This window comes from Gasterosteus aculeatus, chromosome 13, assembly GCF_964276395.1.
Source record: "Gasterosteus aculeatus chromosome 13, fGasAcu3.hap1.1, whole genome shotgun sequence".
Lineage (NCBI taxonomy): Eukaryota > Metazoa > Chordata > Actinopteri > Perciformes > Gasterosteidae > Gasterosteus > Gasterosteus aculeatus.
Window position 1 is genome coordinate 13,200,339 of NC_135701.1, and position 14,758 is coordinate 13,215,096.

The 14,758-nt window shown below is 41.1% G+C and overlaps 1 protein-coding gene across 1 annotated transcript in view; it reads right to left on the reverse strand.

Annotated features, from left to right (window-relative positions):
* The window catches only part of adgrv1 (adhesion G protein-coupled receptor V1), an 84,325-nt gene that overhangs the window by 7,420 nt on the left and 62,147 nt on the right, over positions 1 to 14,758 (reverse strand). The window contains exons 90-93 of the mRNA XM_078087618.1: positions 11,066 to 11,182; positions 8,207 to 8,385; positions 5,688 to 5,845; positions 1,104 to 1,225 (exon numbers count right to left, since the gene is read on the reverse strand). Of these exons, the coding sequence (XP_077943744.1) occupies positions 1,104 to 1,225; positions 5,688 to 5,845; positions 8,207 to 8,385; positions 11,066 to 11,182 (576 nt within the window). The remainder of the gene's footprint in view (positions 1 to 1,103; positions 1,226 to 5,687; positions 5,846 to 8,206; positions 8,386 to 11,065; positions 11,183 to 14,758) is intronic.

The following is a 14,758-nucleotide window of genomic DNA, read 5'->3' on the forward strand; positions in this document are numbered from 1 at the left end:
ACTACGGACATGAAAAAAGATAAAAATAGTACTGATCATTTTATGCACAGTGTGATCAAAAAAGTGAGTCTTCTATAACAGATGTGGCCATGGATACGTATATTGTCTAATTGCAATCAAATACTGAAACTAGAGGTATTATTTGAGTCCAAACAATGTTATATAACTGTTTGAAGCTATACTAGATTGAAGTACAAATGAGTTTGTATCCGTGAAGAGATATTTAGTGAGTGAGTTACATTGTGCTTTCTTTACGTATCTCTGACACATGGAGCAAAGAGGCGGGATGAAGACAGGGCGCAGCATATTAGGGGAGAGGCGAACGGGGAGACCAAAGCACAGATGGGGAGTGGAGACAGAGAAACGGCGATGGGAGGCTCCGGAGAGATGTGACACGGTGATAACCCCGACTCTCTCTCTCTCCCCTCCTGAGGCTCTTCTTGCTCGGCCAACACATCAAAGCGGGGCTTCAAAGTGAGATGAAGTAGCCTTCATCACTCTCTGGCTCTCTAAATCAACAACGCAGACGCACACACACACATACACAACCGCAAGCAAGCGCGCGCACACAAACACACACACATACTCACGGGTCGAGCACCTGCCTACTAGCCTACATCATCATTATTTTATTTGTGGTAACTTCCAGGAAGCTCTCTGACATTACAATCAATGAAACACAAACAATATTGACAAACTACTGAACACACAGAAGAAAGAAATCTGTTAATCAAAACCCAAATTCTTTGGGGTAATAAGTAATCAGGGCTATCAATCATTTTTTTAAACTCTACTTGAGAATCAAAACATTTCATTATATTGGTTTCATATCATAACTCAGCACTTAGTATATTAACATGAGATGACAACTGAGATTCATGTGGATGGCACCAGTAAAAATTAAGGACACTAATTGGATTAGATTAAGAATTCAGTACAATCTTTTTGGCCGAGTGGAAAGCAAAGTAAGTGGGGGGGATGCTGCTGTAGTTTGAGTGAATGAGTAAAACAACTGCATAAAAAAGAACATATAAACAAGTCCAGCATAGACAGCTTTGCAGGCACGTCGACAAACAAAAAGATAAAGAATTGAATGAGCTCACCAGCAAGCAGTTAAAGATGACGTAAAGGATGAGCATCCACAGGTCCCTGTAGGCCATGTGGAGGCCGGCCCACAACCAGACCAGGGAGATGAGCAGGAACAGGTAGAGAACCAGCGGCACCTCTGGAGCAAAAGATAACAGTGAAGGTTAAATCCCATAAATTAATTAATTTTATTATCCATTTTATGACTACCGTAAAATATGGTTGATTTCATTTAATCAACCAGATCTCAGGTGGAGCGCCTGAGATTAAATCAATCATTTAATCTCAGGCGCTCCACCTGAGATCCACTGTCGTCTCCTCAGTTTTGAGCTTGTTCACCTCCATGTTGTTCTGAACACACTCGAGGGCCAGATGTTCAACCTCGTGTCCTGCTATCTAACCGCCCTCAGCAAGTGATGTGTTGATGAGAAGTGTTTCTGGTCCAAAAGTCTAAATGAGCACATGTGCTCCACATGTATGTAGTCATGTGCACCCTGTTTAAAGCCCAAACTAGTGCTTGCTGTAGATAGTTGTAGAGCAACAACACAAGTTCGGTACGTGCACACACGCAAGCAGCCAGGAGCCAATTTGACGCACTCAGTGCTTAATCTTCTGAGCATTTTCCAATATTGCTGTTAATGATCTAAATGCTAGTGAGCACAATAATTTTACTTGTGAAAATATTCATATGACTACTAACAGCCTAGTAATAATGTTAAAAATTCACAGGAATAAAACTAATATTGAGGGCCGAACCTTGTGGCCAGTAGTCTGGAGACTGAATCTACCTGTAGTACCACTGAAAAAGTGACATAACTTAATTTAAATTAACCACCATTACGGAGATAGGTGGGACTCCCTTCATACCTCTGTAATACACACTCCAACACTGGACAGTTGACCGTATGCTGAAATGCTTCCTCTTTCTCATGCATGTTGTTTCCAATGAACACTCACAGCAAGCAGAAAAACGCTGAATCACATTTGCTAAATTTGGACTGCGTTAAGTGTTTCTTAGATAAGACGAGACCAGCGAGAGGTCTTTCTGCACGTGGCTCTAAACTGAGCCCTTCTGTTGCAACTAACCCACTAGCTGTCAGAGTTCATACAGTACATTAGGTCACGTTACACAAGCAGAGGTGACTACCTACAACCTCAGACTTGATCTAAAAGGTAAGGACAGACATGTACATACCCATTGTACTAGTCATGATTGATGGCGCGAGAGTGTTATACAATCATCTTACAATCTTTATTTCAGATCTTGGTCTAACCCTCATTGCAAAATGTTGGCTATTATTTGAATGGCTAATTAGATGACAAACAAAATGCCATTTGGGAGCAGACTGTCAACTGTCAAGACTGAGTCATCCCGACAGAGAAAGAGGTTTGGTAAATATTACTCATTACTTGTTTCATTCAGGTGAAAATAATAAAGGATTGTAAAAGATGAGGACATAATCTATCAGCCTCTCCAATTGGTCAGTGGAGTATTGTTTAAAAATCTATGTTCTAAAGTTTGGACCTTTAATGAAATGGTTAAATTCTGAAGACAAAAACAGGGACAACAGACCTGACAATGCCATGGAACCTTTCAGAAAGAAGGTAGCCAGTGAACTATAAAGACTACTGCCTCAATGTCTATTTTACTTACTTAGACGAGACACTAGTTTACTATGTGGCCATCATGCTGTAATGACATATACTTGGAACTACTGATTGAGACAAGAAACTCAAGTTAACAATGTTTACTGGGTTAATCAATCAAATGAGAAAAAGAGTTCTTAGCACTTGGGTGTGATCTATCTATATTGGAGGGTATTGGAAAAAGGGTAAAGGCATTGTGTTCCAAATAATCTGTACCGTCGGCACACATAAATGCTTTGGTTCCGAAGGGAAAATGTCCCACTTTCAAACTAAAGTGCTGAGTCACTCCGTGGTTTTCTGGTTGGGGTTATGTAGGACAGACTGGGCAGTTCACTTCACAAGTAGGATGGAAACACACAGCACTGGCCGGAGGTTTGCACAAAATGCCCCCACTGAGGTGCCACTTCCACCACTCGGTCAGCTTCACTCTGCTCCTTATTTTCCTGCAGCTTTCCTTCTTGTCCTTTTTTGGCCGTGTTTCCTCCCACTCATATTTTTCCTTTATGTCCCTTTTCTTTTGAGACTTATTTCCTGTAAGTCTTTTTTCATTCTGCCAATACTCTGGTCTTTGTTTTCTGATGCTTCAGCATTATTTTTTTTAACACCTAGTCTCTTTTTGTTTGTTATTTTGGTGTATGTTTGTTCAGAGATGATTAATCTGCTTCATAAACTTGTTCATCTCTTGCTTTTCAGGCTTTCTCTTAGTCTCTTTCACCAGTCTTTCACCAAATCAAACCATTTTATTCACATCGCTCGCTTCTATTTTGCACATCTCCACCCTGCTTGGTTTAAGTTTTCCAACCATGTAAGCAAGTTTTAGTCTGTGGACAGACCAGAGCTCCCACAGGAAGAACAGCCACAGCCAAATGCTGACTGATACCACTAAGAAGGAACAGAAAGACGCAGAGCAGGCACACATTTTCTGCTAATATAAGTGGGAATATAGTTATAGTATTTGTGTGAAGTCTCAACTCTTAGCGGGGGTGATGCTGAAGGATGTAATGGTAATGTGTTCCCCTGTCAGAGCTAAGAAGTTTGACCTCCAATTATGCAATTTCTGCTTTTTTAATTTTTTAATTTCTCTGGAAAGGAAGAAGCTACTTTTCTCCTCAGGAGCACAGGCCTCGATTTACGTTTGACCAGAGCCGGTTCCTGGTGGGAAAAGACAAACTGAGCGGAGAACACAGGTTCAACAAAAACAGCCGGGGTAGAAACTCGATAAGCGATGACACCACTGTCACCGAGAGTTCAGCAGCTGTAATAACAACAAGCTGTAAGAAGTGTGCGCTGAGCACGCAATAACACCCCCCTCACAGGTCATATGTGTGTAAACTTAAAGCTTACTGATGTGTTGTGAATAGAACATACGTTCTTTTTTTTTTCTCACTCGTCAGTTGTTGCTGCATTTGAAAATATTGTTGACATGAAGATTCATTGTTCCAATAGCATCGGCTATCCCTCAGGATCTGCAAAAATCTCTGCTGGATGGGAACGTCAAGGTAAAGCAAAACATCTGAAGAGTAATCAAGGCAAATCACAGCTTTTGTGATTGGTGTGTTGTCTGACTACCACACATTGCCTGGCTGAAACTGATGAAGGCTCTTGTAACAGTACTTTTTAAACCACAAAACCTCTTCAACGGTAGAGAACAGTTCTGTTTTACTCTGCTTTGGACTTTGGACACGTTGAGATAAAGCCTTTACTGATAAAGTGTACCGCAAAGAGCTGGACAGGGCTGAGAGTGCACCCTGTTTATTTTGTTGCATGCTTATATAAGTATTTGCATGTTTCTGTGTGATGGTATTTTGTCATTGTGCGTTCAAATAAAACTAAAGCTGCAACCAGCACTGAACCGTGGACTTTAATAATAATAATTTTCACACCTTGAGGGTTGTTCTGTCCTCTGCCCTTGTGACCCAAAAACTCGCTCCGGACTTTAGACGGCTGCTATGAATAGAATTGGCTGTGCCTGCCTTTCTCAGTATTTACTCTCGTTCTCTTTTTCTCTCTAAGTGTAAATAAGGAGTTTTGAAGCTGCCTTGTTTGCTTTGCTAAGTCGACTGCTTCCTTGTTTTTTACTGATTCAACACAGTACAGTACCAAATTCTAAGTCTCCTTATCCCTCAACTCCCCCAAAAACCTATCCAGTCTACTTTTGATCTCTGTTGATCTCTGTTGTCAGCACTGTCACAGTAAAATGCTCCTGCCAATCAGAAATCCTTCAATCTGATCTCGAGCCTGAGCCTGTTTTTTTTTAATGAGAGTGTTGCTCTCATTAATAATGCACACCTACCTGCAGCCCAGCAAAGCACTGTTTTGGTTTCCCACACTACTTCAGAGGCCACACACAGTGTGTGGGGCAAACCGCTTACCAGCCAAATGACTGGCACTAATTCAGGCTTTGCTTTGTCATTGGAGGGCCTTGACTGAGCAACACAAGCTAAAGCCAGCTGATTCTCCCCGATGGCCACTGAGTAAAGCCATGACAGAGGCACTAAAGCGATTTGGCTCACATCTTCATGCGTGGGGTATTTATTTGCTAATAAGCATAATGCACAAAGTAAAGGTTTGACGTTGTATCCACAAATCTTTGTCTATTTTGTCTATTTAAGTGCAAAACAAAATGTCTGTCAGCCTTTTCTCATTAGGGGAGGCAGCTATTGTTTTGTTCTTGAATCCTTAACACCATAGTTACACACACAGCAGACAGGGGTGTAGCCTGCAAGATGAGCAAAATAAGGGCTGAAAGTTTTAGACAAAAATAAGGGTGGATGCAATCTAGGTCCTGGTAGAACGTTATTTGTTTTTGTGGTGCAGATAGAGAGAGACTGTGTGATCTAACTTGTTTTCTTATGTTTGCATGTGCACAGAGATTTTATTTATTTAACTCACATCTACGCCTATTGACAACTGTGTACATTTATTGTTTGAGAACACACATGGCGTATCGGTACCTGTGCTGTTGGTTCGTCCTCTGTAAATGTCGTCGTAGGCCTTCCACTGCTGAGTGACCTGGTAGGCGTGGATGAACACCACCATGACCGCAACCAGACAGATGAGAGGCACCAGCACCGCTGTGCACAGAGCTGCATAGATGTTTGGGATGAAGCACCTAAAGGGAGAACCAACAACATTGAAAGTGATTCCCTGTTTTTCTTCTTCAGTTTATGTAGATAGAAATATGCAGAATGTATGTGGAAAAAAGAGGGGATTAAAAGAGAGGAAGTTTGCATCCATAAAAAGGTAAAGCTCTAAAATATGGGAAACGGGTTAAGACTGCATTTCTTCAACTTTCACAAATACGTTTTATCTGGTAAATATAGAATAGTTATTTCAGTTCATATGATGATCCTGCATAACCGACAAAGGTGAAGAGGAAGCTTCTAATCTAGTTATCTTTGATGTGAGCCAGCCTAATTATTTTTCCTGGGAAATCTCGGGAGTCTTTTCCTTGCTTCTGTCCAATCAGATGCGTTTTGAAGCTTAAACGAAGATCTTTCTCTGGGAAAATCAACATCCTCATATGAACTGTTAACTGCCAAACAACTATCAAAACACTCATGTGACTCTTGTCTTTTCACAAAACAAGTTGGGCCCCTGGTTGGGTGGGAGTGTGAAGCACAGATGGGATCTCACGGCATGTCTGAGTAACTGCAGAGAAATAATTGGGGCCATGCTAGCCACAACATAACATGAGGTATGCCAAATAAAGCATTGCATCACCACTGACCAGCAAGACAGCGAGACTATGAGAATTTAAACACACTCGAATATGGATATTTGTACGGCTGTGGCCTTGTGAGAGGATGAGATCTTATTGTAAGGAAAGTTTCACAGGAAAGAAAAATCCAAACACATTATGCAGAGGCCGATTTAATTTACTTTATAGTCTGGGAGAGGAATAAAGCGAGCAATGTCATTTTATGGGCAGTTTTACTGAAATCCCGATGGGATTATATCTTTTCTGCACATGAACGCAGTGGGATAAGTGGGTCACTTAAGCACAGGGCCTGGTTTAAGGAACAACTGATCTAAAGGTAAAGTATATATTAACTCTAGAACTTGAACGTTGCCATGGTAATGAATGCCACGAATCAGTCCGTCCAGCCAACACAGTTGATCCCACGTTTCAGCTACGTATACATTATTTTTTCCACTACAAATTATAGTGAGATTAACTGGGGAAGTGTGATGCAACTGCAACTGATTTATATTAAGACATCTTATAACCAATGTATGTGTAATGCTTGACCTAAGTGAGATAGGACGACATACTGTATGAAAAACAATAAATTCAAAATTATGATGTTGCATAATAATAAGTGTATACTTTGGTATATGTAGGTCATCAGAATAAAATCATTTTGTGTCTGTATCATAAAATCCCAAAATAATGTAGGTAAATAAAAATAAGTGTAAATGTAAGTAAAAATAATAAATACAAATACAAATTTTACAAATAACCATCTGTTCCATGATTCAATAATCATCATTTCATTTTTTGCTACTTTTATCATAGTATTTTACTCTTATCTCACAGTTTAATAATCTGGCTTTTATGCTCTACTTTACTTGTATATTTACTTGTATTCATTCTTGTATGAAGACAGGTCAATTCAAAGCTGAACAATTTAGGTCCCGCAATAAAAATAAAATGAGGTCCAACGCACTAAACACGTTCTCAACCAAACTGAGAAACGGAAAACGGAGAGAAGGAATTCAAAGGACGCCTCATAACCCTGCAAGAGGAAGGTGCTCTTCCAGGGTAACTGAATACTCCTCTGTTTCCTTGAATCTCTCATGTGTACGCTCACTGTCTCGCACAAACCCACTCGCAGGAAACGTGCACACAGTACACACTCTATCCCAAGAATAACAGCCACACCTAAGACCTCTGGCTAACTTTAGCTGGGATTTAAGGGTTTGATCTCTGTCAGCATTAGACTTTGCCTGTCATGTGTGCTTGATCAAACAAACTCAATTTAACTGGGTTTAGATACCGCACGAACGCAAGGCACACAGCTGATTAAGAACAATTGCGTTGTTGATTTTAATAATGTGACCTCATCTGTTGTGGTCTAGGATTCAGGTTTACGTCACATGTTATTTTTAGGTAAAGCACACAGATATACAGACAGCACACAAAGCCAAACGGTGTGTGGGATATTTAAGGTGCCACCCTTTCTCCTTTCAAGTTTCTATGTGGGCACATTCGTTCGTTTGATTGGGGAAGCTACCTTCTCGCATGATGTCACCTTTCTGTTTGTTCTAGACTAGCCCAAAGTGGAATTTACCTAAGCCTGAAAAAAGAAAGTGAAATCACTGTGGCTGACTCAGACCGAAATTAAAATACACCGTGACGAGTCCCGACAGATCACCGTAGTGTAGTTTCACTTCCACTTCCCTTCCATCCGTTTAAAGACCACTTGTGGGTATATTTGTTGAACGCAAGTGTTTTTCAATGTCCACTCACACGTCTCCTTGAACCAGCCCGTATACAGTGTGTATGGTCCATCCGAAGCCGCCAAGCAAGACGACGACCAGGACAATGATGACCAGAGCAGGAAGTCCCCAGGCCAACAGGAAGTAGAGCAGGTACCGACGCTCTGTGTGCTCGTCATTCATCACCAGAACTTGCCAGAAGTTCACCGCCTGGGTGCAGAGTTTGAGAAAGCCATTAGTTTACAGGATTTTAAACACAAAAACAGACATACCAACATCAAAAATGGAGGAAATAAGACAATTTCATCTTTCTTTGAGAACATTTTTATCTTCATAGTGAGTCAAACACCAACATACAACCAGACTTTTATCACACCCACAATAGCTTTGATGCTTTGTTATCTAGAAGGCTTTGATATTCTCCTCCAACTGATACACTGAGCCTAGCAGTTACATAAGCAGCTTTTCTGAACACCTGTTGGTCGAAACACAATGTCTTATCCCTTTGTGAAGACCCGGCAGACAGTAACATTTCAAAATGCAATTACAGACTACTGCACTAGTAAGCAAAGGGCAAAGGTTACTTTTGAATTTTAACATGATGCTCAAGGGGAAAACCAAGGAGCGCTCCATTTTCAAGTCTCTTGTATATTGTATCTTGTGAGCTGGGGTTAAAAATAAATTACATTAACTGCATTTAGCATCATTTGACAGCTTAAAAGGATTTTAATTTTATTAAAATAATAAAATAAAATAAAAGCATTGATATGAATGCAATTCTCTCCCATATTTATACAACAGCTATAATTGTTGATGAAGTTTGTGTCCATCGGTCTATTTCTGTGATGTAACTAATGAAAAGAGGTTAAGGGACCTCTGCCTCAGTTAAGCTTTTAGTCCCTGAGGCCGTTTGTGGCGTCAGGGAAGGAGGGAAGGAAGGAAGCAGTACCGCTGTTGGGAAACTCATCATCTGTATGTCTGACCGCATGGCTGTTTGACTGACTGGCCGGCCTGATCACTATTACAGGCTACTTATCCAACCGTTGTCACAGTAAAATACATTTTCCTTCTCGCAGAACACTGGCAGGTATCGTCTGACTACAGGTCAGCGAAAGTGTCACCCGGTCTGACTAACTGGTATAGTAAATCAGGGTAAAAATACGCTGTAGGCCTGTAGGCATTTCAAGGCTTTAAAGTCTGTAAAGTCTTGTTATGTAATATGATGCGGTTTCTCAGAAAGCTAAGGTTGCCTGTGCAGGCATGAAAAAACTGGTCTGTATATAGGGATTTATTTACTGACTGTTTTTTGGCACTATGCCATGGCCTGTTCCTCCGATCAACTAGTGTGCATGCGCCTCCTTACGCACACACATACCCACTCATTTCATCTACTGAGCTGAAAGCATCTACCTGATAGGAGGGAAAAATGAGCTGTGAGACATAAGAGGCGTTGATACAGAGATGTTGGTGAGGTTCAAAGGTTTTTAAAGTAACACATCAATCACAGTAATATTTTCATTGTCAACTGCAATAGTTGTTGACAGAGAAGAAATGGCCAGAATTTTTATAGGGGGGGTCAAAGATCAAGAGCATATGAAAAAGTATTAGAGAGAGAGCGTTTGAATAGATTATATCAACTCCGCCTAAAAGTCTAAACCCATTTCATCTCACTGACAAATCTTGTCATACAAATTGTAACACTTCTTAAATCACATGAAAGCCTTTGGTCTGAGCCTTCATCCCTTAAGATATCTCACCGGTCATCTGGTAAGCATTCTGATGTGAATAAGGCCTAATCTTATAATACTTCACCAAATATACCGTATGCGCCAGCAGGGATTAGATCCACTACATAAACAATGATTATGTTCCCACAAATGTTGCACATTGTCAAACATTGAGAAGCAAAGAAAACAAAGCAAACTTAATTACGCAAGAGGAACGAAGAGGAGGGAGGCAGAGAAGAGGATGATTCCTTATGGTTTATGAATTACTTCGACACATATTCACCACATTCCTGTGCTGATTTATCAGTAGATCACAACTATTTTCTCAAAGAAGGATTAAAATTGTCTTTGGCAGGGTTGATATTGATAGCTAAAACTTTATTTTTCATAATTGTATACTAATTAATCAATAAATTATGTTTTGTTAGCTTCTGAAAGGTTAAGTATTTTCTTCACGTGTGCATGCTAAGCTGCAAATTGCCTGCCACAAAGGCCCAAAATTAGAGGGCATATAGTCAAAAAAAAGGGGGTAGGGAGCTGTTGGGTGAGGTGTTAGTAAGCGGTACCAGTCAAGGGCCAAAGATCTTGTCATGCAACACGCTGATGCCTCCATCTCACCCCCTAATTAAGCCCGCATGGTGGAGGAACGGAGTTACAGTCGTTATTACATAAAAAACACATGCTTCACATCAGGAAAGACTGGCATCTCTGTTCATGCCAAGTCACGAGGAAAATAAGCAGGAGAATGAAATGCGATTTGACTTACAGGTGCCCTTTAATAAGAAACACATTTGAAAAAATAGGCCAACTTTATTTACTTTCTTGAGTTACAGCTCAACACATTGAGCCCATTGTCTGGTTGAAGGCCTAGTGAATAGATATCATTGTTGAGGCTTGCCTTAAACTAGACAGACACATTTTTACACGGCACTGGAGCATAGCAATATAGCCCCCAAACCTCAGCCCTTTATCCAGCTAAAAGAACAGGGAGGGAGCAAATATATCGAAGTATACTAGGAAAATAATGTATCGTCAATTATGTAGCTGCATGGCAACAATTACAGCAAAAATTATGAATCCTACTTTTGGTGGCCATACCTGTATAGAAATGTTGTGTAAGTGATAAGCTTTACGCGCACATATGATTGTTAACCTGCTGTTACCTGTATCAACATCCAGAAGAACTGACTGAGGTGGAAATAGTGAGAAAAGAGCGCCAGAGTAGCACAGCTGTCGTCTGAAAACATTCGGCCACGGAAAGCCGACACCAGGAAACAGATCTGAGGAGAAAAAAAAAGACAGACACAAGAGTCACTTACCATTGTGTGTAAATGAGCCAACACTGTTTCATTGCAATTACTGAATGCCCAGTATTTGTTCTGTTTAGGGAACACGGTGACATTGTGTAGGACTGCCTCGGACTCCTTCCAGTGTCAGCAGATCAGACAGCAATTTATTGCATGTTTTATAGTGTATATATTTTTAAAAGAGACATTGGAATTCAGGCACCCTCCCAAAAAGAGACATTTGACCGGCAGACCTGTTACATCATCATGCAGCATCCTATGCAGGCAATCTCGAAACAGAAAAAAATCAACATCACTGATAAATATATTCCTCTCGTATGATCCAACACAAAAATATTTGTACAAATATGTGGGTGTGACATTTCTCCAAATATCAAAATAAAGAGCGTTGCAGAATAGAACTGCAAATAAAACAGCGTGCGTGAGAGAGAGACAGAGAGAGAGAAAGATCCCAGGACAGAAGAGGAGAGAAGGGGTTTTGAAGGCGGACACGCAGATGGACCCAAATTCAATTGGAGCCAACACAATTTGAAAAACCCATGAGGGCAGCAGAAAATACTTCTCTGCTTTGACCTCTGGCACTAAAGGTGGTGCCAACGCAGCCAGGCGATCGTTACATAACGGGCAGCCTGTTGGCCCGACTCCGATACCTCGGACCAGAAAGAAGAGAGGAGGAGGACCCGAGGGATGTAGGAAGAGTAAAACTTGTAAAACTTGTAAAACATCACTATTCATTACAAGCACCGGGCAGCAGCAGACAGTAGCAGACAAAAACCCAGACTATACTGGGTTATATGGCTATACTGGGACTATACTTTGTTGTGAGTCTGGGGAAGCATCTTAACAGTCTTATCACTCACATACAGCAATGATCTCTGTTACCTCAACAAGCCCATTTATTAGGGTCACCACTGTTTGTTTTCGGCCAATTTGTTTAGTCATAATAGACACCAGGTAAATAGTGTGAGCTGTGACATTAACACACAATTTCAATAAAATACAATGGAATACCCACTATTGGCGTGAATGTAGTGAGACATTAATGAGAAACACGTTGCTGGACGTTGGGCAGTGGTCGCCGTGTTCTGTGTGAAAGGCCCTTAAATCTGGAATGTTTAAGTGGGGTTATAACAACTAACTAACACTAACTCCTTAAATGCCTTTTCTCAACAAGCTTTCTTAAGTGTATTTTGTTTGCTTTTCTCCTTCTCTTCTTAGTTTTTTCATCACACTACTTTCTTTGGAAGACCAATTGGGAAATTCCTGAATTCCTCATCAGGTTGAGTAAAGGGAAAAGTCAAGGACTGATGAGAGAATCGTGAGTCAGTTTGCCACCCATTTTTCAACATGCGGGTTGTGACAGGAAAAGGAAACTGGGGCCGAGCTGCCTGGAAACGTGCTTGAGTGGAGAAGCTGCTCAGGTAACTTACGGGAACAAAGATTGTGAAGGCGGGTTGTGTGTTGTTGTTTTGGCAGCAAGTTAGCATAATTTGGCCAAAGGCAAAGTATGACACACTATTTATCCCGTCGAAAGCGAAACTGTGGGGAAACTACCAAGAGAGAAATGTTAAATAAACTCTAAGCACATAATCATAACCAAATGTGTATTCAGGCACCAAGGAACCACAAAATGGAAGTGGGATACAATATCAGCGGGTGTATTAGAGGGCTACTAACACTCCATACCAATCAATTTGTCTCTGCTCAACCCGATTTCTATAATCATTTTACTTGATTTAGGCTTTATCTCAAACACATACCGAAACTGAGGTTTAGCTACAGCTAAAGACACAGCTTTGAGAAATGAACCCACCCACATTTACCGCAGCCGTCTGTGTTACAAACCCTAATAATAGGGATTAATATTGAACCAGTAAAACTGCTGAACCGTGGTGAAACGAAGACATAACAAGTAGAGAGAAATGACCTTGAATGGAAAGGAGTGCAAAAGGGTTGAATAGAGTTTGAGCTTGTGTTGAGTTCTGTGAGCGGAGTGTCTAACAAGTGGCTGCCCCCCCCCCCCCCCAAGTGTGGTGCATGTGGACGTTTGTGTGTTTGTGCCCTCAGTGGAGCCGGGATAGGACGTGCCAGGCTCAGGTCACGCACAGAACACAGGTATGGTGAATCAGTTTGGTTGAGTCAACAGGTAAGAAAATCGGCGCTTTGTTTGATTGTCATCTGCTCCAAAAATAAGTAGGCCCACAGGCGCGCACACACACACACACACACACACACACACACACACACACACACACACACACACACACACACACACACACACACACACACACACACACACACACACACACACTCACACTCTGACGGGAAGTTGCTCTGACTTTTTACTGCCTTTGTGGCCATTGCATAATCCTCTATTGTCATGCTATGACTACAGTCTCGCTGGTTGGTCCCACAGGGAAGGACATGAAATCGTTAACATCACAACGGTACTTAAATGTCTATATGGCTTATTTCCTTTTATGGGAGGCTGATAGTTAAATAAAGACGCTGTGCAGTGTCGATCCAGTGTGGTTGCAGTCAAACCGGCCCATCAGATTTTCTACAAGCAGACATGTTAGACTGCTGTTGCCTTTAGCTGGTGCACTATAGAAACACTTCCTCATGGCAGGACAGACACAAGCCTCAGAACACACACAGGAAACTGATCTTCCTCCGCTTGTGTTTATCATTTTATGTGGCGTGTAACAAGGCAGAAAAACATTGCCGCTCATGTTCATGTTAATCTAGCTTTATGAGGATTATTTACGATATCTTCCGAAGAACCGCAGTAGTGTCGGCCTGGGCAGTTGTTTGTGAGGAATAAACTAAACTAAGGTAACAATATATCATCTTAGTATGGATTAGACTGGAGCTACTGGAGGTTGGTAGGCCGGTGACAGGTGCACATTTGGGGCTTATCAGATCGTTGTCTATTGGTCTATCCTTTGTTCCAAGGCCTCTTACTTCTTTGTCGAAGACACCAGGAGTCGACGTGGCTAGACCCTCAGGCTACAGACTTATTCAAAGCAAAGGACGGGTGGTGCTAGAACTCTAAAAACACGCTAAAGCCACCAAAGCTCACTCAAATAATCATGAATTCAATGAACCTTTTACCCTATTGTCCAAATAGCAAATGATAGGGAGTGAATACCCATACATATATATATATATATATATATATGAAAGTAACAATTTTGCTGTATGAGACAGAAGCCTTTAAAAAATCCTTGGAAATACATGTAAAAAAAGTAGAAAACAAAACAGCCTTTTCTGCCTTAAGCCTGAACTGCAGCATTTTTGTTGCCGTTGTTGTTTTTGTTGCAGATCTACTGCTGCCTTGGGAACGATTCTACTTTTCTTCAGAGAAAACCTCACTTAAAACTGATGAGCAGGTTTAAAAATTCTTGTTTCCCAACCTAGGCTAAACTCTGGAAAATGGTACGGCTACCTTGCATCATGTCAAATGGCATAAAAAAACAAACAAGGTTACCGTTTAAATAGCTGCACCACTGTTTGATCACAACCCCAACGAGGGAGTCCAGACAGATG